The following is a 21,161-nucleotide window of genomic DNA, read 5'->3' on the forward strand; positions in this document are numbered from 1 at the left end:
GATTCCCCTCCCTTTCTATGCTAATAATCAGATCTGTACATGAAGTAATTAAATCAAAAGACTGCTTACAATTATCCAGTATTTCTCGATTCTAGCCTGCACGCAAGTATTTCTGTGTGAAAGACAATGAAGGTTCTAACTTTTAGGAAGTAATTCTAACAATGCAAAAAATCCTGCCGTGACAAACACAGATGATGAAATTGTTACACATGTGGCTGAGTTGGTAGGAAATCAGTGTAAGTGGTACAGTAACACAATTATACCAATAAACCACTTAGGTACAAAACAAACAGGTTTAAGCCAATGTTGGTATTCTACATGGAAAAATTGAAAGAGAAAATCAGACAATCACTAGAACTGCACACTGCAGTCATGGAACCACTTTTAGAGGAAAAAAGAAATCCTGCTGCTTAAATTTACACACCACCCTACTTTTCTTCAACTGTTTAAGAGACTTTCTGTGCTCCACTGCCTGTTAAGTACCTACATGATGCAGCCCCTGTGCTTCCCAGGACTACCTTGTTTTCACAGATGAGGAAAAAAATTATTGCGTTAAACAATACCAAACTTTTAAATACACGAAGCCAGCAGACTGGATCTTTCACACCCAACTTTGCTCAAGAATAATATTCCTGACAACTTTCCGGATTAGACTGTTAAATTTGTGAGAGCTCTATGAATGGAAATATTTTGCTTAATACAAGGAACCTTACCTCCTGCACAAATCTTCTTCCATAGTCACAGCTTGAAAGCAACATAAAATGAATGCAGCATAGTGTTTTAAGATGCATTGTCAATAGTTATGGTTAAACATATACCTATTTTAAACGCATTACACACACATGTGGCATAGAAATACAGGTATTTGCCAAGAAAAACAAAGTTATAGATTACTTTCCAACCTACTATTATAAATTTATGAAAATGATTTTTTTTTCTAAAAATTAAAATGCTTGTAGAGTTAACATGTATCCTCCTTTCAGAGGATATTGTATCAATCTTATATTGTATATAGATTATGATTTCCAAGGAAAAGCCACAAGTGATTACCAAACATCAGAAATACAAATGGAAGTAACACTTCAATTGCATATATATTTCATGAAGTAAAGAGTTTGAAAGAACTGGTATCAAAACTCTTCTCCTTTTTCACCGTGATCCATCACCTCTCTTCTGGACGAACAGATATCTAACATGCCAACAGAACCATCTAGAAGAGCCCAAGTTGAGTGAAGAGTTCACAGAGCTAAGATTTTCCTTCTCCTCTATTCTACACTCAAATTCTGTAAACATTTCAGATCAGCTCGGATTGCCAGAAGCATCTTCATCATGCAGTGTACACAGACGAATCTGCTTTCCAGCTTTTTAATAAGACTACATTCAATCCTGCTTAAACTAGAATTCCAAAGTAGGTGCTGCACAGTTAACAACTCTGATGTTGCTAGTTTTCATTTTAGCCTTTTTCCTGCTCTCTAAAGTTTTTATCACATTTAATGAGCAAACTATTACCAGCAATATACGACTAATAACCTAGCAAACTATTACTAGTAATCTGCACTTCTAAGCAGTTCATATCCACATGATTTTCTACAGCACCTGCTGTAACACCTTTGTAAATACACAGCTGTGGAACCAGGAAAAATACCATGGAGAGATTTTTCCAAGATAATACAAAAAATCCAGTACATTCCAAGTTACAGACACTGCCTTAACTGCTGTTTCAATATCTTTATTTGACTAATAGCAACAGTTTTAATTGAAAGTAGCATAATGTTCTTGAAACCAACTTTTGCTTTTTTCATCCATTCACTTTTCATGGATAGGAGAGAGTGAAGACTCGCAAAAACTGCAGTTCTGAGTATTGTTGGTGTATTTAGTTGGTGGGGAATGTTGCTTTTTCAGCGTTTTTTTGATGTAAGGTGGAGTAGCCTGTGCTAAAAAAGTAATGCGCCATATCAACCGATAATGATCCTTTAATTCTCATTATAGGTCTTTCTTACCAGCTGGTGGTTCTTAATGCTGATTCATTTTGCTCCACTAAATTTGTATTAGGGTGAATGGCTGGCCTACCCTTCCTCTCCATTTTACTTATCATGCCAGGATAAATTTTGTGTATAGTACCTTTATGTATTTAAGTATTTCATTTGTGTCAGAAAGCGTCCTAGCTTCCAATCACTACATTTTCAATTATTTGAAAATTGGATTTCAAAACTTTCAATCTAGCACAGTAATCTCATCACTTTTCTAATTTGTCTTGCATTTTCCCCAGCATTGAATCAAATGGATAAACAGCTAATCATGAAAGGACTAACTCTGCAATAAAGCACTAAAATACTTAAATTGAGATATATGGTGGAAAGCTGTCTTGACAGACTTCAACAACTTTATTATCATTGAAGCAATCTAATTCTCAAAAAGCTTAGGCTCATCAAAGCTGTGTGAAATTTAGTTATTATCAGTTGATTAATAGTTTTAAATTAATTCTTACCTATTCAGACGTCCAACCTTCAATGACAGGACAAAATAGACCACTTCACTATTTAGAACAAACAGAACTGCCTTATTGGGATTTTTCCCTATTCCTAACTATCAGTGGGAAGTATGAGACTTTTCTTTGGGTTGCACCTGGTCTTTGTGAATGTCTACTTTGTCATGCATGATAAGAAGGGCATTTAAAATTTCTATCAGCTTTAATGGGGTAATTATCACTAACTCCAACAAGTGAATTTAAATTTCTAAACCAGAAAACTATTCTAAAGGAGAGCAGCTAACATAACTAAGACTGTGAAGCCAACAAAAGATCCCAGAAAAATCTAAGTTTAAAAGGATATGTCTATTTCAGTGTCTCACAACTACTGCTATAGTTTTTGTTCAAGATTTCTGTACCCAAACAACATCTGAACATCTATCTCTTTATACTCTTCCCATTTCACTTCCCATTTCTTTTTCTTATAGGTGTCTCAGAAGCATGGGAGAACCAAAAAATTGTTGGGTATTTTCTTTTTATTAGATATCAGATCAAGTTAGCATTCTCCCCTTTGCTCACGTACTAATGCCCTAAAGATATCATAACTTTGAAATAATGAAGTAAGGATGTAATAGTATGTTGCATTTGGGATTTTTCTGTTTTGTTGGGGGGGCGGGGAGAATTATAATTTTATCTCATTTAAAAGTTTGTGGGATTTTGACTTTTATTAAGCTAATACTATAATTCTTATTACACACACACAGACATATATATAAAAAGACAGCATTATACAGTAACACAATTATTGTCAACTGCATCTGTGTAAACTGAAAAATATTTTCAGATATCTTAGCAGTTATTCTATGGCACTAAATATAATACAGAACTTCAGAGGTTTATAATAAGGTTTCAGAATGGTAAAAACCCAGTCACTTTCCCATCAAACTGTAGATGGTCTCAGAGAAAAATATCCTACCCTCCCCCAACTGATTTGTGCTATTATAAAATATTGTGCTATCACAAACTAATACAAAGTACCAACTATATGCAGAAGCAATACATGCATTGTACACTTCTTTGTATTGCTTAGAATGACATCCTGATGCTATCATTTAGCTCATCATGATGTTCCATCAATCAAAACCCAGTTTTAATTATACACCATTCTGCTTTTTCTCTCAGAGCAAACACGGAGGACATGCAACGACCTATTTAAATTAAAATACATACTTTATAGAATTAAAAATAGGTTGGGAATCACTTTTAAATCAGCTATCAGCCTGTCAATTAATGTTCTGAACCCCTGCTATTGACCCAGTACTGTACAAGCTGTTATTATGCACTATCCTACATATCATCTGTTCCCCGTGCTGGTCTGTTCCAGAAAGACAGACAGCTGCAACAGTATATCCCTGTTCAACCTGAGGACCATCTGACTTTAATTGTAGCACACAGCTTGATGTGGGTCTGGTTATGAGAAGCCAAAGTATCACACTGTAATAATCTGGAAAAGGAGAAACCTGCCAACACAAGGCTGCAAACAGGGGCTTGGGCTGTCTGGCTGGCTGACGGGCTGCAGGAAATATGATTAATGAGCAAGGTATAATGATATCAGGAACCCGATTAGCACCACAAAAAGGTCACAGATCAAAGTAGTATGCATTTCATGAGCTCCAATCGTTGTATAAGATCTGTGGACTTAAAGAGGTAAACTGAAATGCAAAGGGAAAAAATATCTATGTGTGATAGCTTACAAAATGAGCACTTAAAATACTATAATCACTATTTTGTCTGAACCAGGAAGCACTTAAGGAAATATTAACTGAAAGAATCAGCCCATGCCACATTCTAGCCAGCTTTTTTTTGATAGTATTTGTGAGGAACTGAGCTTTCAGCATTCTTCCTAAACACACCAATTCTACTTAAAAATAAAAGGATGCTGATTTGATGCTGATTGCATCCAATCCACTACATATTAACAAGAAAAAGCAATTTAATATTTGCATGTAATTTTCTCAGTTTTATTCCACCGCAAAAATGGCAGATTACAGAGGGCATCATCCATACCAGCACTAACATGGCCACCACCACCACTATAAGGTTAATCATGTCACACAGAAGCAGTTAACACAATTCATTAGCACAGAGGTTTAAATTTAATGCTACCTCTGTGACCAAAACTTGATATCTGAATTACAGCAGCAGTATCAGGGACCTACAGTGTCACCAAAAGGGATGACGTCTGCAACACTTTAATATACCATCACTTGGTCAATTATTTCTTACCTTCATAATTAACTTAAGCCTTAAAAAAACTTCTGTTCTGTCCAGTTATGCGATACTTGAAAATTGCATGTTCCTGTAAAAATTCTTTGTTTTGAAAAACTCTAATTTATGGCAACTTTTGCATGTTCATTTAATACAACATTTGACAAGTTGTACTGCAAGGTCTACTTTCACAGCATAAGTTATGAAGCCAAGCAGATTACTAGCAAAGTCTTTTTGTTTAAAATAGTTTCAAAAGTCACAATCGCTAATGAATAATTACTTGGGGGAAAATGTATATGAGAAGGAAACACTAATTATATTTAGGTAATAAATATGATATTTCAGTTTCATAAGAAATGCTGAGTGAAATTAAGGAAACTACAAAGTAATTTTAATCTTCATCATTCAAATATACAAAAATTAATGTACTGCTGTTTTCAGATTACTTTTTCTTGAAATGAAAGTTTTGGATATGTAACAAGCACTTCATTCTAGAGCGTTCTGAACTTTTTGTTTTCAGGATTTAACAAAATAAAGATGTGCTTATTGTAGATTGTACATAAAAAGAAAAAAATACATTTGGAATATGGAATGAGATCATTACTCTCTAAGAGAAGACTTTAAAGGGATTTTACATTTGTGCCCAAGAGTTTAACAATAATAATCAAAACGCAGCTGCTTCCTGCTGATGAAGCACTTTATCCTGAGAATATAGCACAAGTGAGAGATATCAAAGAGAGCTCCAAGAAAGGCAGACACTAGCAGCAAAGGCTTTGGGAAATGATGGAAGGATGAGGGAAGGGTAGGTCAGAGTGTACAGAGAGGTGAGGGTGAGAAAAACCTGGCACCAAGGCTAGGAATTAGGAAAAGAAAATTAAAAGCTAAAATCTTAGAAGAGGAGGAAGCAGGAGATGGAGAATAACTTCACTGTGGGGAACGCCAGATCCATAACTAATAGACTGAGAACTATATTTTATGCAAAAGCTAAAATACCACAGTCGTGAGAGATCAAGGCCACAGGCTGCCTTTAGCAAGTCTGTTTAAGAACACAGCTTTTAATTTCTCAGGTTATCCTGAATCACCAACGCGTACCAAGCTCAAAAAGGTGTCAGGCTACCTCCCTAATCTATCAGCAACAATTGTAAGATCAAAAGTTGCGTTTGAAAATGTTTTGCCAAGTAGTCCTGCTAAATGTTAGTGTATTTCATACCTTGTTTAAATAACATTTGCACATGCTTCTATACGAAGCAAAACACTAAATTCACCTAACATAATTTGTGATTATTATGGGGCACCCTACAATTGCCTGCAGAAATCTAGGCCAAATAACATTTCTGAAGAGCATGGTATCATGTCACCAGCAAAAGTGCAGTGTAAAGCATTCTGATAACTTCTAAATCACAGATTGCTTCTAATGTGACTGTTCTGCAACTTTATGAATATGAGGTCTGATGTTCTGCCAACAATAGAACTTTCTCAATCCCCATTTTCTAATTTAGGAATATCAGGACATTACCAAGTCTAAGCCTGGTATCTGAAAAGTTTTTGAGTTGCCATGACTTAATTCAATGTTTCCCTGTTAGCTGACTACCACATGAAAACTGCAGCCTCATTTTCCAAGTTTCATTAAAAAAAAGCTTCTCTAATATATTTATTTCAGAGTGCCACTGATGCAGAACCCTTTCATTTTGAGAACAGCCTAATGTAATAGCTTTGTGAATGTGTTGAAACACCAACAATGATACTGTAACAGCTCTTCCCTAATTCGTAACACTGCCTGGAGGGCACAGTGAAGACAGGCAGTGCTAACAACAGGATTTTCCAAAACGGGGAAGAGAATAGTGATACAGGTTTGGGGAATGAAGCAGGCAAAGGAGAATTCAGTTTTATTTACTTGTAAAAAACTCTCTGAAAAATTTCAGTTTAATGCAAGACATGGAAGAGGTGAGAGAAGATTTAAATGCAACCAACTTTCCTGAGGCGTTCGCTGATCTTTGAAGTTAAATGGATACTAAAATTAAAATCAGAGTGAGAAATATTTCTATGATTCAACAAGCTTTTTCAAGTCTTCTGTAAAGTGATGATTTTATTAGCTCTTTAGAACCACAAGAGCTGACATACAAGTGGGATAAGATCTCCTGTGTATTTAGACCACACTCAAACTTTTTTGAGCAATTCTAAAGAATGAGCAGTACTATATGCCTTTTTTCTTCCCAAACTTGTAAATATAATACTTTTTCAGATCATTTCAGCCATAGTCCCATGTAAATTATAAATAGCTATATATTGCAAGCAAAGAGCCAAATCATTTCAGAAGAATCTTGCAAGATAAATGTTACTTGACAGACAATAGAATATAGCCATCTTACCAGTCGGTTTATGCGAACAAATTCTTCTGGGGTTTTGGCCCATGGTGGAAGTTCAACATCAGACACAACTGTTCCATCATCCATCACTCCCAGATTGTAATTGTTGCTGTTGACAAATATCTCTGGGAGGTAATAGAATTCAGGAATCAATTCCTGTAGATAAATGAAAAACAATGCCTTGTTACAAATTCTGTTAGAGGATGCATTTTGTCATGTTAAAAAAATAATTATTAGAATGGCATCAGGCAAAAAGAATATACAAAATCCTCCCACAGACATCCCCCTCCCCTCCAGAAGGGAGAAATCCCCTCTTTCATACTTTCTAAAATTTAAACCTTTAGATATGATAAATCTTTATGATGCTTTTAACACGACAAAGAACTAAGACACAACAGGCCATAAAACAAAAAAAGTCGTAATATTGGTTTTGATTGCATATTATGCACAGAGAAACTTATAAAACTAAAGTAATGAACATCACGTGGTACAAATAATATGTAGTGGAAAGCAACAGACAAGCAAGGATGTTAAGAAGTTGGGGAAAACTGCTTCTTTCAAATTCTAATATAATCCACATTTTAAAGTGCTAATGCACAAATGGCAGTCTATAGTTTGGATGAAAGTAGCACCATATATATTAATTACAAAGGTGTAAAACCCAGTTATATTCTTATTCTCTCTAACATAAAGGGTCTAAGAACTTAATGTTTAGGCTATTATCTAAGATTGTTCAATGCCCAGAAATAATTTTGTAAATTCTAAAATTCCTGGAGTTATACCACATGTTCAGAAAAAAACCACACAGTCAAAGCTGAATCAAATCAATATTTTTCTTTCATTGAAAGGTCGTTAACTCAATTATGTGTCCAGTCTATAATTACAGGGAAGAACCATGCATAATTTCACACACATGCACGCACGAACACACACAGACACAAGAAAAAAAAAGGAAGGCATTTCACATGGTTACAAGGTCTGTACATGCACTAAATTCCTTGTCAGGATCATCACTGCTTTAAGTGTGCTCTACAGGCCAGTGCTGAACAGGACTGGAACTCGGCATTTAACACCTCCATGGCTGGCCCGCCCTCACACTTAAGGCTGGCAGAGCCTGCTACACTAAACACGGTTGAGGAAAAAATGCAAGCACATACAGCAAACGAATTGTAATTTCCATGTCTTATGAGAAAAACAAAGTATTTTTTTAAGAGCAGAAAATGGTACATTCTAGTGCAGAATTGAACACACATTCTAGTGTGGAATTGAACACAACATGCTAGGAAGCAAAATTAAGCTCAAAAGCATAAGGAATTTCTCCTAGATAAGTGGAGTGTTTCCCTGTTTTGCAAACAGACATGCAGCTTTGCAAGTTGTCATTTATTTTTTAAAATATGCATTAGGATATACATAAACTTATCTAAGTTAATGTGATTAGAACCTTATTTATACACTTTTATAAATGTCTGCAAAGTCCTGGCAAAACACTTAACAGAAAAAGCCTATTAAGACATACATATTTTTGCCCTTAATATATTTTAAAGATGCTTTTTTTTTTGTGGAACTTGATGTTGAGACTTAAATACATCCAATAAACCTGGCAATTTGATGGATTTAGAAAAATTGAGCCACTAAATTAGAGAATTTACTTCCTTTGTAAAGAAAGGATCAATACGTGTAATTGCTTCAGGAAGTGTATTTCATAGCAAATGACTGGTGTAAAATTGGTCTTCCATACTGCAAGTGCAAACTGCATGCCACTTAAGAAGTAGAAAAAAAATCAGACTGCCCCACTGGCTTTGTCTACAGCGGGTGTAGTATGTAGCTACATCAGAAGCTCAGGCGATCAGATCTGAAACCCAGTCTTGACATGGGTCAATGGATCAGTGGTCTCCCAGATAGCCCCTCAGGGCTAGCTATGGCATGAGCAGCTTTCCAAATGGCTGAGTGCAACAGGAAGGTCATCAGATTGCGGACAAGGTCAATCCGAAGTAGCCCGGGCAAAGACAGGAAAGATCAAGCAGGAATTAAGCTATTATCACCTCCATCCTTGTGTGAAACACTGCTTGGCTTTGAATTGTACATCTTTTTGTTTACAGTCACCTTAATTAACTAGGCAGGGTAAAAACATACTTCTGTACCAAATGCTTGACAAGTACTTGATAAAAAGAGATTTGAAACTATTTATTTGGATAAGTGAAAGAACAAGAATGCAGCAAGGATAAAGGTCTGTAAAAAAGAAGGTACTCCAACATCGACGTTTCTGTAGTTTTTATCATCACAGACAGAAACTAACAAAGAAAAAGCAGAGACAATGGACTATTAATTCAATAGCAGCATGCACCACAAATATGAAACCATACCATGATTCTGAATACTTAAAACATAAGCTCATTACATATGTTACTGATGTTTTTATTTTTTTTTATATATATCTGTACAGCTATTCATTAGTTTCTTTCAAGATCAGAAAACATTTGGCTTTCTAGAACACACATTGTTTTCATTAGATTACACAGAAACAATATGCTGCCTGGAAACTTGAAAATTATCAGTAACTTCTGTTACTTTGACTATTAGAAACTTTTCATAAAATGTTACTTCATTACTCCAGCAATGAGTTTTCATAAAATTTTTCACTGTCACCATAATGATACATTTTTAGAAAAGGAGCTTCTTTATTATCTGATTTTCTTATCTTGACCATGTGCTAATATTTACACATGGGGAAAGGGAGTGCAAACAGATACACTGGGCCATTCTAACTGAGTAGTATTTAGCACCAATTTTCAATGCCTTTACAACAGGTGAAAATGACAACATTAGTTAAAGGCCAACGGTTTTTCCTAAAACTGGTGAATAAACCTGATAATAAAACATTTAATTTTTATCAACTTTACGAATATTCTTTATGTATTTGGTAACTGCAGTCCTTAACACTCCTTCTCAACTCTATTTGTGGGGTCTTCTTTTTTCTTAAAATAGCCACATCACATGCATAGATGGAAACTAAGACAGCAGATGCTGACCCACGTGCGTAACTCCATTACTAATGGAACTTTTTGGACACCTGAGAACATTAAAAAGATTAATTAATGCACTTTTTGCTTGTTTTTTGAGGGGGGTGGGTGGGGAGGAGTTACTCGTAGTTTCACACAAATACCACATGAAGATGCAGGACCAGCCACGAGGGGCCAGACTTGGAGGACCATTTAGTATTTCACCTGGAACAGTGACAAGAACTGGAAGACTAACACAGGGCAAATACAGTCTTTCCACAGATATTCTGTCAGCTTCTTACAGATAAATGGTTTTGAACTAATCTGTACTTCTGATTTTTAAAATCATTAATCGTGGGTTCCACACTGTAGTTTCGTCTTCAAAGGTTTTTCCTTTGGCTATTCTAAAACTGCTTCCTAACAGTTCCAGTGGCTGGTTCGAGTACCCGTATTGTGAAAAACAGTGAATATTAATTCCTTATTCACTCTTCTATATGCCCTTCTGGATACTGTAGACCTCTATTGTCACACTCTTCCTCAGTGGTCTCTTTTTGCAAGCTAAAGGATTCTAGTCAATTTTGATTTGTTCCCTCTGGAGGTCTTCCCTTCTGACTAATCACTTTGGTTGCCTTCACACTTTTTCTAATTCTACTGAATCCCTTCTGAAATTTTACGCACTCAGCACATGTACAGAAACAGTAAAATTGTCCCACATTTGTTTTGTTTATATGATTTCACAGAAAACCAAAAACATCTGTATGATTTGTTGAAGCTCTTGCTTTAGCAAGAAAATTAGTTTCAGAAATTCCTCTGTGTTGGAATTCACCCGTTCTGCAGGGTAGACACAGACATCCTTCTGATAGGCAGTATTTCACTCCTTCTGCCATGTTTTTAATTTCATTACAACTGATGAAAGAGTTCACACTGAATATCAATATGAATCTAACACACAGTATTTATAGTGGTATATTTAGAAAAAAATTAAAGATATAATTTGCCATATCAGGATTCTTATTAAAATGCTTATAAAATTCTGCATATAATTAAAATAACAAGTTTTCTTTAACAAAAACTGCCCTCTACCGCATGGAAACAATGATTCCTAAGGAAACTTCACTAAAAAGATTTTTTTACAAACAACTGATATCAACAGAATGCCAGTTTAACACTGGTGATTTATTTTCATATTTGCCACCATGCATAAAAAATCTATACAGGATACTTTGTTTTTTAACATAATGAAATTTCATTCTTTTCTTTTGTTTAGAAAATAATAGACAGATGCATTTTGAAGCAGAGTTATATGATCTGCAAAGGTATGTAGAAACAGTGACACAGATTCCCTAATCATATTAAACCATTTCTAAGATACCAGATTTTCAAACTAAATTATTTGACAATCACATTAAGCAATATTAAGCCTATATATAACCTGTCAAACAGAATAATAAAAATGCATATTAGAAGTCTAGGGGTTTATTCATATTGCCACACTTTATTTCCTCTGTTAGGAGACTTAAATGGCATTCAACAAATATATACTAATATATTAAATTAATACAAATTTCATTTTTTCATCACACTTCAATGTAATCATTTTCATGACTGTGGCAAAGTATAATTTCTAAGTACGCATGAGTTTCCCTCCATCTGCTATATGTGTGTTATTTCTTGCAGAACTAAGAAATTGCCTCAAGACATTGCCTGAAATTCTCCCAACTTGTAAGAAGCCTTCAGCAGGTTTCCATTAAAATTCTAAATTGAATTAACGAAGAAATTAATTTGTCAATGTCTAATAAACCTGCTAAAGTTCTAAGAGATTGTATTTCAAATATTTCCTAGTTTAAAAAAATATTAAAATCTTTGGTAATTTACAGTTAAGCAAAGAAAATTATAAAAAATCCTGCTGTTTATTTAGTAGATTTATGAAATATATGATAATCACAATTAGTAACTGATTCATTATTGATCAATAAGTAGATTTTATTAAGTCAATACTTTATTGCATAAAACATGCATCTTTAAGGCACTTTAAATCCTATTAGTCAATACATGGATTATATATATACAAAATTATTTTACTTTTTACTGAGGATATATGTAAAAGTATGCAACGGTGTTTATTGACCATATTTATACACTATGTAAACATAAAGTTCAGGTTAATGTGACAGAGAAAGAGGAAAAAAGTTGTATATATAACTACATTCCTCCTTTTTTTAAATTAACTGGGGGTGAAAAGGACTATATTGAATTATAAAAAGGGCTAGATGAAACCTTGAAAGGTCATCTTGTCCACCTTTCCATGCACAGACAATTATAATCAGGGATTCTTGAAAGATGTTTCTCCGCCTTGTTCTTTTAAAGTTTTCGATGATGGGCATCCTATAAATTTCTGGTCTTCATCTGTTCACCCCCCTAGAAGGTCTTCCTTACATCTAGTCTGCTTTTGCTGCAACTGGAGCCCATTTCTTGTCTTATTCAGACTGAATACAAGCAGCAGTTGCCCTTTTTACGCCTACCAATGTGTAGAAGCAGCTTTTACCTCAGGGACAGCAAGATCCATTCCCACCAGCACTTTCTGGCCACTATTCCCCTCCTGCACTAAGGACGGACAGCACACACGTCACCACGAAGGATGGCATGGGGGCACACTGGCACAGGAAGTATACAGCAGAATTCCTCTCGATCTAAGAAAGAAATTCTTTACAGTGAGAATTATTGTTCACTGGAAAAACCTCCCAGGGACGTGGTAGAGTCCCCATCACTGGAGGTTTTCAAGATGGGATTGGACAAGGTGCTAGATAATCTCATCTAGGCTCCCTTTCCCACAAAAAGTTGGACCAGATGATCTTTCAAGGTCCCTTCAGCCTGGGCTGTTCTATAATTCCATGAAATGAAGTGCACTATGCCTGCCAGCCAAAATCCCCAGCAGGGTAAAAGCATTACAACTGCCACTACCAAAACCACTTCATGTTTCTGTCCTTGTTCCTCTTTTCTCCAAAGTAAACAACCTAAAACCTTCAACTTCATCTCATTTTCTAAATCTCTGGTCATCCTCCTTTGGACTTTACCAAATTTGTCCATGACTTACTTGAAGTTTATTATTTCAACAGCTACACAAAAAGTTTGGAGTAGATATTAAAAGTATTTGTTTCATTTTCAACACAATTATGGCTGGGCATAAAAGAAGTACACCACAGATATTAGATGGAACTTTCTGATCCATACACCCAGATGTCTGTATTTTTAACTACTGCAATTCCCACAGATTACCACGCATGGCTTTGACTGAATTTAGAATTCTTATTTTTTTTTACTCAGAAAAGTATTTTCCTGTTATGGATCTTGGCATAATTTTACAGAAAACCAAACCTTTCATGAAAACCAAGGATCTGCATCCTAAATATGTTAAAAGCTTTGCTACACCAGACATACAGTTTATGGTTAAAAATCTGAATTACTATGTAACTGCTTCTGAATTTTGCTAGTCATTGCTCTTGGACATCTTTGACCTTGCTACTAATATGACATGAAATTTCTCCTATACAAAGGTAATGTTGCCAGTTTGGCAGCAACTTTATTCCTTGTAACTTTTGAAACTCCCGTCTATTAGATGGAGAAGTATAAAACAATGCAAAGCATATGTAGAAAAGCTTATCAGGTTACAGGGTGTCTTAGGCATGCTTATGTTAGGCAGCCTGTTTCAATAAGCATGAGTTGCCATTTTGCAGAGCTTCAACTTTTTTTTTTAATATATATTTTAAAGAAAGTCACGAAATTTATCATCCTCCAGTTTCTGAATGTTCCAGCAGCTTGGAACTCTAGAGTTTCTTGCCTCTAGTACTGAGGTTTAACTGTATTGCTCAACATGCCTTTCAATCAGTCATATTCAATCCTGCAGCTCACATGTGCTCACTGGCCTATCTATAGCAACCTCCATCTCCTCCAAAAACATTTTAAGTTTCTTGGTCAATTTTAGCCAACTCTTACAGCAGCTTATAAAGATAACTAAGTTCCTACAAGTTTAAAAAACAATAAGCAGGTAAGTAGAGCCATTATACATATGTGTCTTGAGGGGCCCAATAAGTACAGCATAACTTCACGCTTTAGTAGTCTCCACAGAAGCTACACAGAGAGGGCACCGTAACAAATGTCCCTTCACTGAGAAATTCTTAATTTGACGCTTACAGCTTTTTTGACAAACGAGTCAATCAGTTGCAAGAAGCCAATTCATAGGAGACAAAGCATCGTCTGTTCTAATACTTGCAGAGAATGATTTTTTTTTCCTTTATAGAACGTTACCAAACATACAAAACCTGATGTATCATTAGGTAAACAGAATTTTCCTAATGCCTGCCTTAATAACGTTCAATGATGAAGTCCAGATTCTCAAGTCTTCTTGAAGACTTGAAGAATCTCATGCTTGAAAGAAGAAATCCATCTTGAACACAAAAATCCATATTGAATACATGTGACCCAATAATGACTTAGTAATCCGCACAACAGTCACAGAAACTAAGCAGTATCTATGACTGCAGGTAACTCTACCAGTATTTTAATACTTATATTTGGTTACAGATCTAACTTGTCTACCATAACAAAGATTTTCTGTACAGTTTGTGCTTGTTTGGATAAAATACATCAGGACCCACAGACAGGAGCAGGTTTAACAGTCTAATAAAAAGAGGATCTAGTAATTCCTGTGAATACTCAAAAGCTTCCCTGGATGTGCTTCTTTCAGTAAAAGAATGTGAAAAAGACATGCGATTACAGGACATATTATGACTGGATTTCTGTATAATTTCTTTATCAGAAATCAATGGATTTCTTTTTTTTTTAATACATGTTTTGCATAGGCCTTTATGAACTCACAACTGAAAACTTTAGCCTGGATAGCTTTGACTTGTGTAAGCTTTGAAAGTTGTTATTTCACTGAAAATATGTACTGGAAAGGAAGAAAAGTTAAGAAATAGTAAAGGACTGAGGTACATGGGCACATTATACAATTATCTGAGCATCTGCCCAATGACATTCATGTATTACATGATTTAATTTTGCTTTTACTTTACTGCAACTATTCCTTTAATTTTAAATATTTCAATAATGTTAATCAGATGCTTTAGCTATATTTTAATGCAACTACCTAATTAAGAAGTCAAGGCACCAAAACTCAACAAATCTTGTTAAATATTGCATACTTGTAGCCAACATTTTTGTTATTCCTTTTAACAACAATTTACAAAACCTGAAGAACAGTACGTAACAGCCATATGACAGCTTCAGATAGATTTTGAGAACATACTATGGCCAGGAAAACCCTTCCTTTAGCACAGGCTAACTCTAGTTCAAAGTTGGCACTGTCAGTTTCCATAGGTTGCTTATTAAAAAACATTTTTTGTCCAGGATCAGCTTTAGTCATTAGCATAGAGATGACTTAGAGGCAAAGAATTAGAAAATGGATGAAAATTGAGAAGACAGAGGGCTACTTTCAGAGCTCTCTGTTTATTACAGTCTATGGTTTGAGACAACATTTTAGACCCAGGATTATCACTTAAGTTATAATTTAATTCTTAATCTTGATATCCTATTCATAATGAAATCATGTCTTCTTAGCATTCTCCTGCTTCCCAAGCTGTTCCCTCCAAGGACATTCCTGAAGAATCTTGGCCAAACCCATTCTCCCCCAGTCTCACTAGTGTTTATATACACCAGATACCCACTTTATAACACGCCTAGAAGCCCAAGACAATCTACACGTTAGGGCAGACCCTGTTTAATACTGTTACAATTCAAAGAGACTTTAAATATGAAGCTTGATTTAAAGAAAAACTGTCCAAAACAATGTGATGCTAATGAGATTTATATAGTTAGCTTGCCAAAATGGCATTTCTGTACCTAAAAATTAAGCTGTTCTATACTATGAGAACCTTAGGACAAGATAAAGGATCATAACTTGCCAAACATATCTGTATGAGATATGAATTCAGATATTCAATACCATCACACCAGCCTTTCAATAGTTGTCACTGATACATCTCATATCACAAGATTAACTTTCATAAATTAGTACCCATTTTATGACGGGACAATCTGGAACAGCATAATTGGAACTTACTAATATGTTCTGTAAGTTTATGGTCTTCTAGCATCTCCTTTTAAACAAAACTTATCAAATGCACCAAAACCTGCCCCCAACCCATAAGCACATGAAAAAGGAACACACACCAAGCAGCAGAGAGAAAGGCATGAAGAACAGTACATAACTCCATAGTAGTGACTGTAACTTCGTTAGAAAGGTAAAAAATCAATCACATTAAGCCAATCTAATCTTCTTTTCAAAAGATAACTGCAATAATGGATGGTGAAAGAAAAAGAGGCAAGATGTTACTTCACTTTTGAGAAAGACCTCTGAGACTGTCTCAGTCTCCCATGACATTCTTATAAGCAAAGTAGAGAAATGGAGATGAGATTAGGTTACAATAATGTGGGAGTACCCAAGCTGGAAATCCATATTCCAAGAGCAGTTATCAATAGCTCACTGTCAAACTGGGAGGACATGGTAATGGGGTCTGCCCTGCTCCTAATACCAGTCAATAATCTCATTAATGACCTGGCATAGAAGGTGCAGTAATAAAATTCTAGATGACACTCAGAAGGCAACATAGCTGTTTGGATGACAGCATAAAAATTTCAGACAATCTTGACATACTGTATATATGGTACTAAAAAACAAAAAATCAGCAAAGTGCACTTGGAAAAGAGAAAATACATGCAAAGAGCAACATGGGTAACAATTATGCTGTTGTAAATATAATGATAAATAAATTTATTGCAACAGGTTAGCTACCAGAAATAACAACTGCTTCTGAACAAGTATGTACAAATCTACTCATTCATCAAAGAAAAAGAGCAACACAGAAGAACAGACAGACTTAACTTCTGTATTCCAGAACTTAGTCCAAGCCCCAAACTAAACTGTTTTTCTGTTAAACACTGCCAGGCTATCCATGTTTGCTTTTTATACAGTATGAACAAAACTAACCAGCATTGTTTGCACTAATAATGTAAATTAAGAAGTAACTAAATTAGTTAATGGTCATGCCTGTCTAGTACTTTAAAGGTACTAGTGGTACTCTCACAGAATTGAAATACATTTAATATTCTTCAGTGCAGACGATTTAACTTACAAACACATGGTTAATCATTTAAAGGGAACACTGCTGAGCTAATTAGTAAATAACAATGCCAGAGTGGTAGTGAGACACTAGCAAACTTCTGAAGGATCTTTAATTTGTATTGCTTACATAAATGAATAGGGAAGAACTAGGAAATTAAATTTGATGCAACATATCACCTCTTGAAATCAAAATTTGAAAAGTTCAACCAAAGGTTATACTACAGTGCAGCATTAGTTTCTTGCTTTGATCATCAATCCAGGGCTTTCACAGGATATTGACAAAGATTGGTTGTGACCACACATATGCTTTAGCTTTCTCTGTTGAAGTGATACCAGCCAACAAGTGTTGCTTCCAAAGCTAGCTCATGTTAGTCCTCTTTGTAATATATGATGCCTCCAACTAAGATTAACAATATTTTTAGGACAGCAAGCATCAATAACTACATTCATTCTCTTAACACGAGAAGCAAGGAGAAATAATTTCCTGTAATCGGCTCAATGGTACTAAAAATTCACAATTTTTTCAGCTGGAATAGGAAAAAACCCTTCTTTTTCCTTTGTGCCCCCTACTCCCTATGTATCAAGATACAGAATCATTCACTTTGGCCTGCCACTTTCAAGGCCTTATAAGTGGCATCCCAAATCCTGGGTATTTCTATAAACCAATGCATTAAATTGCTAGGTTTTTATCAGTTGTAGGAGTATCAGCAGGAATCGCAGAAAGCTTATGATCAAAAAACCCTAATATTTAATCAGCCACAAAAGCTGACTACATTTATGTTCTCAGCCCATCAGAAACACAAGGTAAGACTTAAAACCCTTTAACTTGTTGAGAAATAAACGTTTTTTACCATGTTTCCCATGGACTGAATGGTATGGACAGTCATACTTCAGCAAAATCATTTCCCTGTCCATCTATACCTACATTTTCAAGAGATTTCTCCCTCAATTCATTCAATCTCAAGTCCTTAGCTAACTAGTGACTCCCCTGAAATTATTTTTGTTCCCCACAACTCACGAAGACATCTTTTATAGCTAAATTAATTTTCTTGTTCATAAGGCTACTCCCAGAGTGAATCTACTGTTGAACACAAACAAGCTCTACGTTGTCTTTAAAAGGGACAAGTTATTTTGCACTTAAGTAAGCGGCAGCCTCCCTATCACACCTAGAATAGCATCCACCTTTGAAGGAGTCAGCTGCTTCAGAGCAAGTACACAAGAAAAATTCAAAGTTGAAATAAAAAAATGGATTAATATTTCATATGAAGTTTGACCTTAGCCAATTACTTTTGTCAGAATATTCATCCACAGCAGAACAAACTCCTGTAAATATATATTTTAATAATTAAATCATATACTAAGACATTCTTCTTAATTCCATATTGCTCAGCCTCAAACAGACCGCAATGCAATTAATAATACCTTAAAACAAGTAGACCTTTTCAACTTTAAAAATATTTAATATTCAGCCCCCAAAGCAATATAGCAACCCCACTTGAAACACTGGAAAGGGAAGCTGAAAGATTGAAGAATTTAGTTAAGAAATCTGTTAAAAAATACTGGACAGAACAGTAAAATGTAGCCTACCTATGAAATAAAAAAGGGAAACTCCTCATTACTTTAATGCATTTAAATGTTTCATCACTCAGGCAAACTGACCGGCCTGCTGCAAATACAACATTCAGGATGTATCTCATAATTTTGTTAAAGATAGAAAACTGTTTCCTATGGAGATGAAAGGTTAAAACATAATACAGAGATCTCTGTATGAAGACTTTCTAAAAGGCCATTTTTTATTTAAATGCTCTTATTATTTTCTTATTATTACTTTTCATCTCAGCTCTGCATAATTTTCATGTAAATGTAACAATGAAAATTGTTCTCAAAACAAAACATCTTTTCCAATATGCCAGCTGCATTCAGTTACCATTGGATTATAATAGGCATACAGATGATAACCACATTGTAACACATGACAATGTCTCTTAAATGAAAATACAAGAAAATACATTTCGTATTAAACATTTTGTGAAAAAAGCAAAGCCTCTTTAAGTGCCTAATTTTCTTAAAAATGACATGAGATAAAATCTTAATTTTGCATGCAAATGCATAGTCTTCACAGACAGGCATGAGCTGTGCTTACACAATACATTCTTACACACACGGAGCTAAAAGGAAAATCACATACTGTTTTGGACAAAATCTTGGACCAAATTAAGACAGTCCAAAAACATGTTGATATTAGAAAAGAATGAATAAATTAGATGTCAAAGGCTTTTGAATAACCTTTGAATAATCATTAATGTATTAGTGTTTGCAAATTGCAAACTTCAAGGAAATTACACTAGCTCTTGCCAGTAACCAGCATCTTCCAAGTTCTGGAAACAATTGAAAGAACATAAGGCTATCTATTTTTTTTAAAGTTTGTTTGGCTAACATCAAGTATTTCTAGTACATTACCATACAAGATGTTAAAATGTAACTTCTGGTATTTTAATCTTTTGAAAAGGAGGTGGATATAAACTAGACAGCTTTTCTATACACAATTTCTTTCTTAATGTACAATTTAGAAATGTTAAGAACTCCATTGATAACAGTAGTTGACAGAGGCTTTCTTTCATTTCCTTTAATTTTATAGACATCATCCCTTTGATCCTGGTGATGCAGAAACAGCTTTCTCATCCAGAATTATAAGGAAATAATTTCAGAGCTCAACTTGAATTAGAAAATGGCATTTGCTTAACTACAATATTGTACGTCAAGGTGATAGCAAACGATGTGCACTAAGTCCTTTCAGGAAAGACCATGAGAAATTACTATCATAAAATTATTAGAGAGAATGATACTCCAAGATTACAGGGAGTAAGTCTAAAACTTGCGGGTGTCATGTTTCATAATATTTATTGACTGTAAAATAGGTGGGAAAGGAACTCTAAAGGAAGAAAAAACACTGGAAACTCTTCATTTTCCCTGTTGGGGATCAAAACCAGAGGGATCTGCATTCATTTAACTCCTTCCCTGTCTTCCTCCTCCTTCCTTCCTGAATACACACATGCATACACACATGTACATACATCGTGCAAGATAGTTAAAGAAAACATTCTAGCTGGCCATGGATTGTCTCCCATGGAAGTTACTGCTTCAATTGCACATATTCGTACAATCATAGAATCGTTTAGGTTGGAGAAGACCTTTCAGATCATTGAGTACAACCATTAACCTAGCACTGCTAAGTCCACCACTAAACCATGTCCCTAAGTGCCACACCTACATCTCTTTTAAATACCTCCAGGGATGGTGACTCAACCACTTCCCTGGGCAGCCTGTTCCAATGCTTGATAACCCTGTTGGTGAAGAAATTTTTCCTAATATCCAACCTAAACCTCCCCTGCCGCAACTTGAAGCCATTTCCTCTTGTTCTATTGGTTGTTACTTGGGAAAGAGACCAACCCCAACCTCGCTACAACCTCCTTTCAGGTAGTTGTAGAGAGGGATAAGGTCTCCCCTCAGCCTCCTGTTCTCCAGGCTAAACAACCCCAGTTCCCTCAGCCGCTCCTCATAAGACTTGTTCTCTAGACCCTTCACCAGCTTCGCTGTCCTTCTCTGGACATGCTCCAGCACCTCAGTGTCTTTCCTGTAGTGAGGGGCCCAAAACTGAGCACAGCACTCGAGGTGTGGCCTCACCAGTGCTGAGTACAGGGGGATGATCACTTCCCTAGTCCTGCTGGCCACACTATTGCTGTTACAAGCCAGGATGCTATTGGCCTTCTTGGCCACCTGGGCACACTGCTGGCTCATATTCAGCTGGCTGTTGACCAAAACCCCCAGGTCTTTTTCTGCCAGGCAGCTTTCCAGCCACTCTTCCCCAAGCCTGTAGCGCT

The 21,161-nt window shown here is 35.5% G+C and overlaps 1 protein-coding gene across 6 annotated transcripts in view; it reads right to left on the reverse strand.

The window, feature by feature from the left end:
* LRBA (LPS responsive beige-like anchor protein) overlaps nt 1-21,161 on the reverse strand; it is a 434,158-nt gene that overhangs the window by 92,008 nt on the left and 320,989 nt on the right. For all 6 annotated transcript variants that reach the window (XM_069780575.1, XM_069780554.1, XM_069780564.1 and 3 more), the window contains one exon: nt 7,105-7,257. In XM_069780575.1, coding sequence (XP_069636676.1) covers nt 7,105-7,257 — 153 coding nt within the window. The remainder of the gene's footprint in view (nt 1-7,104; nt 7,258-21,161) is intronic.

Source organism: Haliaeetus albicilla, chromosome 1 (assembly GCF_947461875.1).
Source record: "Haliaeetus albicilla chromosome 1, bHalAlb1.1, whole genome shotgun sequence".
NCBI classification, from domain to species: Eukaryota; Metazoa; Chordata; class Aves; order Accipitriformes; family Accipitridae; genus Haliaeetus; species Haliaeetus albicilla.